At 58.6% G+C, this 13,926-nt stretch overlaps 2 protein-coding genes across 2 annotated transcripts in view; both read right to left on the reverse strand.

Moving 5' to 3' along the window:
* GAA (alpha glucosidase) overlaps positions 1–6,011 on the reverse strand; it is a 16,925-nt gene extending 10,914 nt beyond the window's left edge. The window contains exons 1-5 of the mRNA XM_007959825.2: positions 5,966–6,011; positions 4,294–4,570; positions 1,097–1,658; positions 615–760; positions 304–469 (exon numbers count right to left, since the gene is read on the reverse strand). Coding sequence (XP_007958016.2) covers positions 304–469; positions 615–760; positions 1,097–1,658; positions 4,294–4,570; positions 5,966–6,011 — 1,197 coding nt within the window. The remainder of the gene's footprint in view (positions 1–303; positions 470–614; positions 761–1,096; positions 1,659–4,293; positions 4,571–5,965) is intronic.
* A 392-nt stretch (positions 6,012–6,403) lies between these two features.
* Positions 6,404–13,926, reverse strand: part of CCDC40 (coiled-coil domain containing 40) — a 30,843-nt gene continuing 23,320 nt past the window's right edge. The window contains exons 12-14 of the mRNA XM_007959826.1: positions 10,456–10,638; positions 9,771–9,929; positions 6,404–6,652 (exon numbers count right to left, since the gene is read on the reverse strand). Coding sequence (XP_007958017.1) covers positions 6,404–6,652; positions 9,771–9,929; positions 10,456–10,638 — 591 coding nt within the window. The remainder of the gene's footprint in view (positions 6,653–9,770; positions 9,930–10,455; positions 10,639–13,926) is intronic.

Consider the following 13,926-nt stretch of genomic DNA (forward strand, 5'->3'; position numbering starts at 1 on the left):
CAAGTTGCACACCCCTTAGGACTCCAAGAGCATCAGAAAGTCCCCTCAGGAAACCCCCAAATCTGGTGAGAACCCCGGGGTCACCTGAGGTGGGTGCCCCCGAGCAGGGCTGGGCCCAGGCACTGTGCTCCCTGATGAGACTGCATGGCTGTGACCAGACCCTACACGCAGAGCTGGGGTCTGGGGGGGGGTCCCTCCAAGGGGGACAGTACACCTCATGCCACCCACCCAGCTCTTCACTGCACACCAGAGACCACAACAGAGCCTGCAAGCCCCCCATGTCCCTCCTGATGAGCCGTTTACCTGGGGGGCCATGTCCCGATTCCAGAGGGTGACCTTGGTCCAGCTGGCATTGAGCGTCAAGGGACTGAGGTGCTCGGCAAGGCCCACCAGGTATGGGGAGGGCAGGGTGGTGGACAGCTGCAGAAACTGGTCGGCGAAGAACAGGGGCGCCACCGTCGTGTTCAGCCTGCGGGAGGGAGCAGGCTCCCTTGCATCAGTGGGTTGGGGGCCAGAGGGGGCCTTCCCAGAGAGCAAACCGCCCCCCACGGGGACTGTGGGGCGGGAGATGGCCAGAAGGCCACGCTGGCCTGGGGCTGGGGCCCAGCACTCACAGCACCCGGCCGTCCAGCTTCCGGTACACGACCACACCAAAGGGCTCTTCAGAGAACTCCACACTGTAGAGCGGGGCTGTGGCTCGGCCGCGCACACGTGGGGTCTCCAGGGGAACCTCGTAGCGCCTGTTAGCAGGGTCTTTGATCTAAAAAAGGAGAGAGAGGGACGGTGGCACCCAAGGCCCCTCATGGGGCAGGCTGACCATCACTGCACCTTCCAGCTCCTCCCTCATCCCCAGAACAAGAGAAACTGAGGACCAGGGATCAGGTCACAGGCCCTGAACCGCCAGCCTTCTGGTTCACAGTCCAATGCCTTAGGCACTACGCTACCAGAGCTCCTCAGGGCATAGTTGCTGTTGTTATATACCGCGGGGCATAGTAGGGCACAGCAAACACCTGTCCTGCAAAGGATCCCCCTGGTAGGCTAAGGGGCACCACTGTCCATGCCCACGTGCCGCCAGGCCCCGCCCCATCCCACCCACCGTGAAGTGGAGGCGGCTGTCTGTCTCCACCAGCACCTCCAGCCGCAGGGTCAGGATGTCCTTGGGGAAGAAGGTGGGGGTGGTGCGGGTCAGGGTGGCCGTGTAGCCCGTCTCGGTGGCAGTGAGGTTCTCCAGCCTGTAGCTGGGGTAGCTGGGGGGGAAGAAACACCAGGGCTGCCCCATCGCAGGGCCCCGGGGGCCTGGTCGCGCAGGGATATAGCAGCAGCCGCGGGCCTCGCACTGCTCCTGGGTGATGGCCGCCTCGGGGGCGCAGTCAAAGCGGCTGTTGGGGGGCACGTCGCACTGTGTGGGCACTGGCCCGGGCATGCTGTGGCGCTCTGGGATGTGCTGGGGTTCTCGGTTGCGAGCTTGGTAAGCCTCCTCCCCCAGCTCTCGGGGAATCACGGCGAAATCACGCAGCAGGACATGCCCCACGAGGACAGCTGTGACCATGAGGGCAAAGGCACAGGTCCCCAGCAGGGCACGGGCCAGGGGCCGCGGGCAGGGCGGCCACCCCACGCCCATGGTCAGCTGGCTGCCGCAGCAAAGCGGCTGCAGAGGCCTGTGGGAGAGGAGGAGCCAGGTCAGCGGCTGTGGTAGTTACGGTTGGCCCGTCAGGTGGGCTGGGCAGCTGGGTGTAGTATTCCCCATGAGACTGGTAATCAGCTCCATGGTGGAATTTACTGTGAACAGCTGAGTAGCTGCTTTCGGGATGCGGTCTGCTTCCCATGTATAAGGAGAAGCCTTGGGAAACAGCCTCTAGCTATGGCACACTTGGACCCTGCGTGTAGCCGTGTCATTGTTCAGCAGCCTGCCACACTCTGCCAACGTTGGGACTTTTAATAGCCTTGAATCAATGGCCTGCATGTGGTTTGGTAACATCAGGACTGTGCCTTGTTACTTGTCGACCTTGGGCTTCTCAGCCTCAGCAGCCAGCAGCTGTCTGAGTGAAGAGAAGCCTCCAGCTTCAGTGGGCCGGGAGCAGGAGGCAGAGCTGGAGCCCAAGGTGCGGCTTTTACCCAGGCCCTAGAGCTTGGCATTTTGAAGTCAGATTAAAGCCTCCAAACTGTAAAAGTACGAACTCCTGTTTGTTAAAGCCATTCCATTTGTGGTATTTCCTGTCAGAGTGGCACAGAGGTAACCAGGACAGTGGGGAAGGAGGACCGAGCGGGAGTGGCATCTGGGGAGAGGTGGGCATCAAGGACCCAGGCAGAGCCTCCTGGGGCACCAATGGGGACTCAGCAGCAGGCTGCTCCCCGGGTCACAGACGGGCTGGACCAGGGGCAGGGGAAGAACACGAGTCACTGGGGGTGCAAATGTTAACACACTCAGCTGCTACCCAAAGGTGGTGGCTCGAGTCCAGCCAGAGGCAGCTCAGAAAAAGGCCTAAAAAACCAGCCACCAACAACCCTCTGGAGTGCTGTCCACCGGGACCCACGGGAGGTCCCTGTGAGTCGGAGCTGACTTGACGCAAACAGAGAATCCTGTGTCCTCGATGTTCTTCCAAACGTCACACACCTGACGTTCCTAGAAGGACCTGGTAACAGGCTGGTGGGTGGAACAAGCCCCTTCAGGAACAGGTGTAGTAAGTGCCCTTCTGCGGAGATGGGCTGAGGTGAGCAAGGTGTGGCCAATGGGGTGCAAGTGCAAGTGGCGTGGGCAACTCAGGGCAGGCAGCACCCACCACCTTCCCTCATCCCTCTCCTGCGGACTGGACGTTAACCTGGGGCAGCACAAGGTCTTGGACACTACAGAACAGCGATCCCCTGAGATGGCAAAGCCAGAGAGAGGGGCCGGGTCCTGGGGACGGCCCCTGTGGGGACATGGGGGAGAAATGGTTCAGGGTCCCCTCCTCAGCAGCACCCAGAATCTGCCTGGTACACACACCAATGAGGTAGGAAGCCGAGGCGGGCCTGCTGGGGTTGCCTCGGGTGGTGAGATTAAGAAGCGGGTTAGTTCTGCTCAGCACACAGGATCTGGAGAGGGTCCCTATGAGCCGCAATGAACTCGTCAGCAAAGGCTTTGGCTTTTTTGGGAAGTGCTAAGTATTCTGTAAAGAACAGCCTGTGAGTCTCGCTCCTCTGAGAGGCAGACACCACGTGGGATTAAATGTGTCAGGATTGCACTGGGGGTTCTTTTCCTGTGCATGTCAGAAGATGGGGTGGTGCTGGGAAAAGCTGGGAGAGCCAGCAAACCCCACACAGGCCCTAGGGAAGGAGAGGGAAGGGCAGCTGACAACTGATCAAATCCCCGAGGCCCCTCCCAGCCCCTGTGCTTGAAAAGTTCAACGGTGGGTCCTCCTTGAGCCCACGGCGGCCATCAGAGAAGTCCTGCCTTCATCTCCCTCCCGTGTTCAGTTCTGGGCTGGGAAGCCTGGCCCGTGTGCACACGCCAGATGGACGTGCTGGGGGCTGTGGCCTGCAGAGGTGCATCCCCATGGCGGGGCGTACCCAGGCAGAAGTGAACCTAGGGCTTCCGATCTGCAGGGAACGCTGTGGGAGCAGCAGTGCACGGAGTGCTCCAGGGGCCACTGGCTGGAGAGTTCCAGCCCCACCTGGTCCTCCAGACACCCGCAGCTGCTCTGAATCAGAAACCAGGAGACGCCCAGCCAAGGCCGGGGGCTGGCAGTCAGGGCAGCTGGAGCTCCACAACCCCCCCCCCAGGCTCTGATCTTGGGGGCCAGGCATCAGAACCTCCAACTGGGAGGTGGTCCAGGGCACAGCCAATAGGAACTTTTATTTTACAGGTCGGGGGAGAGATCCCAGAGAAGCGGCTGCCGGCAGCCCTGGGAACGGCAGGGTTGGGGAAGTCCACCTCTAGGCTCGAGGGCTTAGAGAAAGAAATGCAGCCGCCCTAAAGGTCAGGGGTCAAGTGTGGGTCGGTGGCATAGCTCCCCAGTGCAGGCTGCTGCAGCGGGTCAAGGCTGATCCGGGTGACACACAGCTCCGTGTCCCCAAGTATGTGAGGACCACAGGAGGAGCCCTGGCGGCACAGTGAGGCGCCTGGAAAGGTCCCCGCTGAGCGGGCCGGCTCAGGGTGTCACTGCCGTCACCGCGGCCTCACCCACGCGAGCGCTGGCCGCGTGCCACTGCTGACCTTTGCAACTAAGGTCATGGCCTCGGTCCCGCACTTGCGGGGTCACTACCGCCCAGGCCCCTTGTCAGCAGGACTGTGCACGCAGCACCGGAGCCTCCTACAGGCCCCGGGCCTCCTTGCTCCAGCCACGGCCCGCGACCCCGGCCCGGACGCTCACCTCCGCGCCGCCCCGGCTCGCGGCGCTCACTCGGGTCCTGCGCTGCTGGGCACGTGACGGCGGAGCCACGTGACCTGCCAGCTGCGCGTCAGGGGGCGGGGTCGCGGCGGGCCACGTGACGCAGCAGTCCGCGCAGGCGCCGGGGTGGGATGCGCGCCGCCGAGCGCCCCCTGGTGGCGTTCCGCGCAGCGCGGGCCGCGGGGGCTTCAGGGCGCGCTGGTCTGCAACCCCGCGTGGCCCTGATTCCCGCCCCGCTGCACCCTTTGCGAGTTCGGGGATGCCTCGCGCAAGCGCGCATTTGCAGGGCGGCTGCTTGTTGGAGCTGCGAGGCGCTCACGTGACGTCCTGGGCCGTCGCCACTTCCCTTCTGTGATGCTTGCGGATAGTCCCTCGATCCGTTTTTATCCCCGCAGCTGTGAAGGCTGAGCTCGCAGGGGCGCGCCCTTGGGCCCAGGAGTTGCCCTCCTGCCAGTCTAACCTGAGGTCAGCATGTGAGAGGTGGGCAGAGTGTATGCGCACCGGGATCCTGGAGATGTTAAATAGTGGTGGGAACAGGAGAGCAACTTACATGTTGGACCAACTGGAGAGAATGGTTAGGAACGTTGTGATAACCCATGCACTTGGCGATTGTGGAAACAGTAAGTGATGTCTGCAAAGAATTTGTCCTAAAATCAGAAACTGCTCATATTAAGATGAGCACGTTTTAAAGGGGAAATAAACTGAGCACACAGTGTGACCTCAACTTGTCCAGTAAAACGTGTGCATAGAAAAAGTACCGGAAGGGGATCTAGTCCAACATGAACAGCAGTGGTCCGTTTCCCCTGGGTGTGCGCGGGGGCTAAGCCCGCCCCCCGAGTCAGTGTGTCAAGCTGTGATGCTGAGAGCTGTACCACTGGTATTTCAGATACAGCACCAGCAGGGTCAGCCTTGGGGGGACAGGGTTCAGTGGGGCTTCTGGAGTGAGACCAGAATGGCGTGGTGATCCACTGGCAAGGATCAGCCAACCAACCGGTGGCTCCCTGCAGAGGCTGTCAGACACTGTGCTCGGGGGCAAGGCCCTCAGCTGGAAGGCCCTGAAAGTGCGTGGGGACAGCAATGGACTAGACACGGAAATCTAGGCGAGCGGGCAGCGTTCTGTTTGTTGTACACGAAGTCGCCTGAGTGGGACCCCACTGAGTGCCAGCTAACACCACTCTCCTCTGCAGAGAACAATTTTCTTTTAATTTTTCTGTTGAAAAGTTTGAAAGTGAAATTGGTTCATAAAACATTTTCCCTTTAAACTACAGAGAGGCCACAAGGCCACAAGGTGAGGATGGTAGCGGAATGAGCAGGTATGGGAGCCAGCACTCGGGGTTAACAAGGAAGGCTAAGCAGGCAGACCATTGGCGCACGGAGGGCTCACCTGGGCAGGTGCCACCTCAACAAGAACCCCCCCCCCCCCGTCCACGTCCTGCAGTCCTTGACCTTCTCCTGCAAGCTGCGAACCTGGATTTACTTCAAACCGGGAGTGGCAGCGGGGCAAAAAGGTCCGAGTGCTGGGGAAACTAGAAAACGAGGTGGATCGTGGCCTTTGAGATGCACCCCAGTAGACGGAGCTCAGGTTAAGTGAAGCACACCTTCGAGGCCAGGCTGCCCAGTTACACTCCGTGTCTTGGGGTCCATGCTGCTTTGTTCCCCTTAGATTCTGAGCCAGTGCTCACCGCTGTATGAGATACAGAGGTCCAACCGACCCCCCTCCAGAGCAGAAACGGGAGGGTGCCTCCACCAACCAGCGAGGCTGGCGTAGGAATGGGGGTTTGCGGGTGCAGGCCGGGTCTTTGCATAGTGGAGGCGCAAGCTCACAGAAACGCAAGGAAAACGTTTGTAATTTACTTGGTAGCAACTGCTAGGTGGCTTACAAAAATAAATAAGATCCTACAGTGCTGGTCTGCTTACTTCTCCAAATGGGTTTCGTTCTCAAGGGTAACACAGCTTCCAGCCTCACAATGCTTGTTAGTATCTTGTAGAAAAAACGATCTCCCCCACGTGGGGCTTCCGGGGTGGGCTGTGCGCCTCTAGGAAGGCCCGGGCGCCTCTGGCTTGGTGGCCAGGGCCTGGCTGAGCTTGTGCAGAGTCTCCTGGAACTGGGGGTACTCGTGCCGCACGTGGTCCAGGACGGCGCTGATGACGGCCAGCCGGCTGTCCAGCTGCTTGCTCTCGGCCTGCAGGGACTGCTCGGAGCGGAACAGGGACACGTACTTCCCGTCCTTCACAGCCTGCAGATGCTTCAGGCGTGTCTGCAAGGTCACGATTTCCGAGAGGTTCTGGGGGGACACCGAAGGTGGGGTACAAATCAGGAAAGAGAACCTACTGCCCCTACACAACCCTCCAGACCCCAAAGGCAAAGGAGCTACTCTGACGTGGACTCTCTGTTGGGCGGAATTCCCTGTGAGTTCAGGGCAGCCGTGAGACCCAAGAAATGACCCGGAGCCCTGCTCTGTGACATGGGTTTAGTGGGACTCGGACAGGAGAGAGAGGGAGGGAGGGAGAGAGACAGACAGACATGGGGAGAGAGAGCGAGGAGGAGAGACAGAGAAACGGACACACAGAGACAGACAGAGGGAGAGAGACAGAGGGAGAGAGGAAATGACTCGGAGGAGCTTGGACAGGAGGGGGGAGGGAGGGAGGCCGAGAGAGAGAGAGAGGGAGAGGGAGAGAGAGAGAGAGAGAGAGACAGACAGAGGGAGTAAAGCCACAGGCCGATTCTATACTGAAGTACACAAAAGGGGCACCCTGCCAGGCTCACAGGACCTCCGACTCCCACTCCTGCACGCCCATTCCAGGGAAGAGTGCTGGGCCCAGGCATCTGGGTAACTGTCTGCGGGCTGTTTCAAGGCCTGGCTTACAGCCCGGCCGGCCCGCATGATCAACGTTCAGAACGAGGCAGCCTGCTTGGGACCTTTCCCATCTGTGGGTATGCACAGTGCTTACCCTGCACCACTCACGGTGCCCCGACGTGGGTCCCAGCTGAACTGGGCCCGTGGGGTTGTCAGGGGCTGAGTTTCTGGAAGCAGGCACCAGGCTTTTCTTCCCAGGCGCCCCTGGGGGGACTCGAGCCTCCAACCTTCCGGTTAGCAGTCGGCGTGTCAACTCTGTGTCACCCAGGGGCTCCTCGACACACACTCAAGGGTAAGAAATTACCCGAGAGAACCCCCCACAAAGGGCACTGTGTCTCCCAGTCCACAGGAAGGGCTGGCACACAGCAGCTGGGCGCCTGTCTCTCGTCTGTCCCTAGGGGACATCTCTGCCCCCGCCCCGCATTGGCCCCGTGCCTGCTGTTCCCTGCCTCACCCCCATCCCAGGTGAGCACATCTTCCAGGATATCTGGCCAGCACCTCGGGCTCCCGTCTGACCCCTCTCTTCCACTCGCACCACACCCAGCCCTGCGGGAAATCCTGACGGAGTTTCTCAAAGCAGTTAATGCGCCCGCGTCTCGCCAGGCTCCAGCACCACCTGCCCGTAGGCTGCTGTCACTTGAAGGGCTGTGATGGTCCCCAGTAGGTGCCTGCTTCTGTCCTTGTCCCTCTTTCTGTTCTCAACCCCAGAGCCAGGTGGCTCTGTAACTCCCATCACTCCTCAGCTCAGGCCCTGCACTGCCTCCCATCTCAGCGAGAAGGCCAAGGTCACTGTCATATCCCCAAGGCCTTGCACAGTCCAGGTGGGTGCCTCATCCTCACCCTCACTTCACTCCACCCATGAAGGCTTCTGGCCCCGGGGAGCCTCGAGCTCCCCCCTTTGCCTGGCCGACCCCTCTGCCTGCAGGCTCCCTGCCCCGCCTGCCGCACGGCTCCGCTTACAGGTCATCTCCGTGAGGCCTTCCCACTGCCCCACTCAGAAGTGCAGCCCCCACCCCACCCCACCCCAGCGCAGGACAGGATCTCCAGTTCTCCTGGACTCCAGACTTTCTGGAGCCAGGGAAGCTGGATGAATCCTGGGAACCACTGCCCTGAGATCGTCTTTAAACCTTAAACCAAAAATGTGCCCTTAAGCCTTAAAGCCAAACGATGTGGTTGCTGCTGTTCGGCACCGTCGAGTGGGCTCCGACTCATGGTGACCCCACACACAACGGAACAAACCTCTGCCCGGTCCTGCACCAGCCTCACAATCCTGGCTGTACTTGACCCTCTGTCGCAGCCACCGTGTCAGTCCATCTCGTCGAGAGCCTTCCCCTTTTTCACCTTACCAAGCATGATACCCCTCTCCAGGGAATGGTCCCTTCTGACATGACCACGGAGCTCTGGTGGCGCAGTGCCTAAGGCATCTGACTGCTAACCAGAAGGCTAGCGGTTCAAACCCACCAGCCACTCTTTGGAAAGAAGGCTGGGCAATCCACTTCTGTAGTGATACCACTTGGAACCCAAGGAGGGGTTGCTATGAGTCAGACCCAACTCGATGGCAGTGAGTTGGTTTTGATTTTGTAGACATGACCAAAGTAGGCAAGATGAAGGCTGGCCCTTCTTGCTTCCAAGGAGCATGCTGGCTGCACTTCTTCCCGGACAGCTTTGTTTGTTCCTCTGGCAGTCCATGGTACTTTCAGTACTCTTTCCCAACACCAAAGCTCAAAAGCATCAACTCTTCTTCAGTCTCCCTTATTCATTGTCCAGCTTTCACATGCATATGAGGCGACTGAAAATTCCATGGCGTGGGTCAGGCGCTCTTTAGTCCTCAAAGTGACAGCTTTGCTCTTCAACACTCTAAACAGGTCTTTTGCAGCAGATGTGCCAAGTGCATATGATGTCTGATGTCCTGACTGCTGCTCCCATGGGTGTCGATTGTAGATCCAGGAAAGATGAGATCCCTGACAGCCTCAGGGTTTGGCATAACTAGCGAGGAAGGTCTGCCGTGAGCACCGCGCCCTTTCAAGAATTGTCTCCTGGTGGTCAAACTGACAACAGCAACTCGAAAGGTCAGATGGGCCCCTGAGGGGGCAGTGAGCTCACATGAATGGGGGAGGAACAACTTGCAACAGGAGGAGAGTGGTTGTAAATCTGAAGGCTGTCACGGAGGTCACTGACCCGCACGTGTGGACACGCTGACCTCGACAGGTGGCCCCTTCCCAGTGAGATTTTCCTCCAAGCACTGACCACCCGCTAACATACAGCATCTCTTTTTTTCTTAACTTGTCATGCATCTCCCCGAGCGTCACCTCTGGGAGGGCTGGGTTTGTTTTTCTTCTGTCCTTCAGCCAGCGTCTAGAATGGCGCCTGGCCCGTAGACGATGCTCGGTAACTTGCTGAGGGCTGAGTCAGAACGAGTAGCGAAGCCACACGGACGAGGGCCGGGCAGTGCTGCGGTCGCCTGGGCTCGGCTGGGCTGGGAGAAGGCCACCCCCGAGGCGGCCCAGGACTCCGGCCGCCCTCATGGCCCCTTGGGTGTGCCTACCTGCCGCTTCAGGGCCACGAGCCGTTCGAGGTCGGCGTCCAGAAGGTCAGACTCGGACTGCACGGCCGACAGCTGCTCCTGCCTCTCCAGCAGCGAGCTGCTCACGCCCTTCTGCACTTCCTCCAGCTCCAGCAGGGTCTGGGCGCACGCCTCGGAGGCCTGGCAGAGAGAGCAGCGCGCAGGGCCGCCCCCCGGTTAGGGAGGGGACCTAGAAGAATCCATCTGTAACCGCTGCCGGGCCTTCTGCCCCCCTGCTCCTCGGCCAGACCCTGCGGGGAGTCCAGTGGTCCCTGCCCTTCAGGGACGGACCGCCCGGAGTTGGGCCCTGTGGTGTGCCAGGTACAGTGATGCCCGCCCGCACGAGGGCCGGCTGCTGCCCCATGGTGGGCGTGGCTGGGAGAGAAACATGGTGGCTAGGCCTGGGGACCAGGGACAGCTCGGCACGCAGGGTGCCAAGGGCAGGGGGGAGACAGTGAGGGCAGGGTGCGCTGGTCCAGCGGCCGGCAGGAGGTGGGGACCCTCAGGGGAGTCTTACCGGGACTTTCGCAGATGCTGGGGGGAGGGCGGATGAGGCTGGCTGGGGGAGGGCCCCCTCAGCGTGCAGAGGTGGGAGGGAGGGATGAGGGAGGCGGCCATGGAGCCTGCCCAGCCCGGCTTCCCCCTCCCCCGGGAACGGCCCGCCTACCTTGTGAGTGTCGCGGATTTTCCGTCTCAGCTCCACCTGCTGGTGGTGGAAGCCAGAGCGGGTGAGCACCTTCTTGTCGCTCTTGCTCTGGCCCTCAGCGCGGGCCGTGATGGCGTCTCTGCGGGCCACGGCCATCTCCATGTCGCGGATCATCTTTTCCTGCTGCCTCAGCAGCTGTCCGTGCTTGACCTGGGGACAGAGGGTGGCGGGGCTGGGGGAGGCATGGGGGTGGGACCAGGCTGTTGCCCTGTGTGTCCCGCACACCACCAGCTGGGCCAGCAGAGGGGTGGCGTGGGCTCCCCTCCACGAGAAGTGTACACGGTCATTCCCAGCTGCCAAAGCGACCTCAGGGTCATGGAACCAAGCAGCAGCCAGGGAATCCCACAGAAGTGAAGGCGAATGACTAGGCAGCAGCGGAGGGAGACTGGCCCTCCTAGGTTTTGAAAAGCACCGAAAAGTGGCAACATTCAAAGCAGTCTGACATTGGCCCAACCTCGTCCAAGTGACCAGAGAGCAGAGATGTGCATGGTGAATGTGGGGAGGTAGTCTGTATCAAGGAGGCCTTTCTATTCAGTGAGACACGCACAAGCTATTTAATAGCCCTTGTAGATGTAACTGACTCCCAGTCTCTAGGAGAAAGGAGAGACGCCTGCTCCTGCTAAACCCCAAATAAATCCCAGGTGCATTCGTTGGTGGTGGTGGTGCCATGGAGTCGTCTCCAACTCATAGCGACCTCATGTGCGGCAGAACGAAACACCGCCCCGTCAGGTGGATCCGAGATCTAAGTAAACGTGAGCAACTGAGAAAACAAACTGTGGGGAAAGAAACCCCGGGCGGGGTGTCAAGGCGACCACGTGACTAGAGACTGGATCTGCAGCAGACACGACAGACGGCTTAACAACCCCAGTCGAGGAAGCAAACCCACTGCCATCGAGTCAACTCTGGCTCAGAGTGACCGCCACTGGGTTTCCAAGGCAGTACATCCTTACAGAAGTACATTGCCCCCATCTCCCATCCACCCAGTCGCTGGTGGGTTTGAACTACCAGCCTTCTGGTTAGCAGTCAGATGCCTCAGGCAATGATTGTTAGGAAGTAAGAGAAATTGCCCAAGAGAAAACTCAACCACAGATACGAGTAGTGGATTCACAGAAGACGCAATGCGGATGACAACAGACACGCACGTGCCAACTCGTGTGCACATGTACACGCATGCATGCACACACCAACTCATGCATGCACGTGCACACACACGCATGAATCCATGCACCAACTCATGCATGCACGTGCATGTGCCAACTAGTACTTGCATGTGCCAACTCATGCATGCATGCACATGCACACACATGCATGCACATGCCAGTTCATGCACACCTGTGTGCACATATGTACCACACGTGCACATGAGCGTTCATGTGCACAGATGCCCAGCTCCCCCTTTGGGTAAGCACAGAAGCCCAAATCCACAGGCCCTTTCAAAGTGACTTGTCAAAGCTTCCGGGGATGGGTAACAAGCTCAAAATGAGCTTAGCAAAGCCACCCAAACCAAGTTAACAAACAGAAACCAACTGTAGTTCTATGTATTAGCCACGAGCACCTGGAAACCGAAATCTAAAAACTACCACACTCACAACAGCCCAAAAAGGAACATGGAAGACTAGGCATACATCTAAGAAAACGTGGACTGAGAACTAAACTCCCGACGAAAGAGATCGAAGCCCTAACTAGTGGGGAGAGAGGCCGGTGGGCGCGACCCGGGATGCGGGCGAGTGACAGAGACCTGTGCACCTTATCATTAGCAATGTGGACCACCCACGACAGTGCAGCGTGTAACTTGCTCATTTTATCATTCTCAGATATTTGTTCACAGATGTTTCCAGCCCCTAAAGACAAATAAAGATTGGATTTATAAAGATGGTGATAACAAAGGCAATAAACGAAACTTAAAAAAAGAGTTATCTGGCTTATGTCAGAACTGACTCAGGACAGAGTCGTTGGAAGTCGGGAAGCACCTGCCTGTGCCCGTGGTTGGAAACAGGCTGTTCAGATGTTCCTTCTCCCCACACTGACCTATAGATTTAGTGCACCCTGGTCACAGTCCTGCGGGAGTATTTGTAGAAACCGAGAAGCTGATTTTAAAATGCGTGTGGAAAGGCACAGGGTAGAGAACAGCCTACACATCTGACAAAGAAGGAAGCTGAAGGAATGACCTGCCTGTGAAGCGGCAGTCACCATGGCAGCCTGGTACCGGGGAAAGAAGGGACACCCACTAGTGAGCCCAGAAGGAGCCCCCCACAGATCTGCTCGGCTGACTCTTGGCAAGGGCACAGAGGCCACTCCGTCGGGGAGCGACTGTCTTTCAGTCCGGGCTGCTGGGCCAGTGAGATGTCCACACACAGAGACAAGAGCTGCACCCACAACTCATACCACACACAGAACACATCATAGCCTCAATTTAAACCTAAAAGGAAGAAACTTCTAGAAGAGAAACTCCCTGTGACCTTGGGCTGGGCAAAGACTTCCACGCCACAACGCCAAAGCACAGTCTATAGGATGAGCTGAGCGCCTGCATCTATCCCAGAGGAAACTCGCACATGCTGTCCACTAAAGGAAAGACTCAGACTCGAGGGGTACCCTAGGGTGCGGTCCACGAGCTACACTCTGGAAAAGCCCGGACTGCGGGCATGCAGACTGGTGGCTGGGGTGCAGGGAGGCTTGACTACAAAGGGCACGAGGGAATTTGGGGGTGTTAGGGATTCTACATGTCAACGTGGTGGCGGTTACTGATTAGACACATTTGTCAAAACTCAGGGGACTGTACACCAGGAACAGTGGCTTTTGACTTGTTTAAATCTGTCAACTAAAGTAAGTTATTTACAACGATCAAAAGGTGGAGACAGCCCACATGTCCATCACCAGAAGAGTGGGTAACCAAGTGTGGTCCGTCCATACACTGGAAGGTGACTCATCATACAGAGAAATGACGTTGTGAACGGCCACAGCACGGGTGAGCCTGGACAGCCTCATGCCGAGTGAAGGAAGCCGGACACAGGACACACACCGAAGGGCTCTGTTTCCAGGAAAGAACAGTGGGCAAGGGCAGAGGCAAAAGCGGTTACCAGGGGCCGGGGAGGGGGCAGGGGGACTTCAACAGAAATGTTTTGAAAAATAAAAGACCTGCAGACTGACAGTGTACTTGGCAGTGGGTTCCTAGAGCGACAACACCCAGAGCTGTAGGGGTGGATGGAGCTCAACGCTCATCCTCACGGACCTTCTGGAAAATAATCTGGCAGATTCTATCAAGAATTTACACTCTTTGACTCGCTTATCCCACTTTTGGGAGTTTAACCCAAACCACACCCACTGCTGTGGAGTCCATTCCAACTCACAGCGCCCCTAGAGGACAGAGTGGAACTGCCCACAGGGTCTCCAAGGCTGTCAGTCTTCACAGAAGCAAAGCCCAAACCACACCCA

Source organism: Orycteropus afer, unplaced genomic scaffold (assembly GCF_000298275.1).
Source record: "Orycteropus afer afer isolate SDZICR_OR568_19922 unplaced genomic scaffold, OryAfe1.0 scaffold00018, whole genome shotgun sequence".
Taxonomy (NCBI): domain Eukaryota; kingdom Metazoa; phylum Chordata; class Mammalia; order Tubulidentata; family Orycteropodidae; genus Orycteropus; species Orycteropus afer.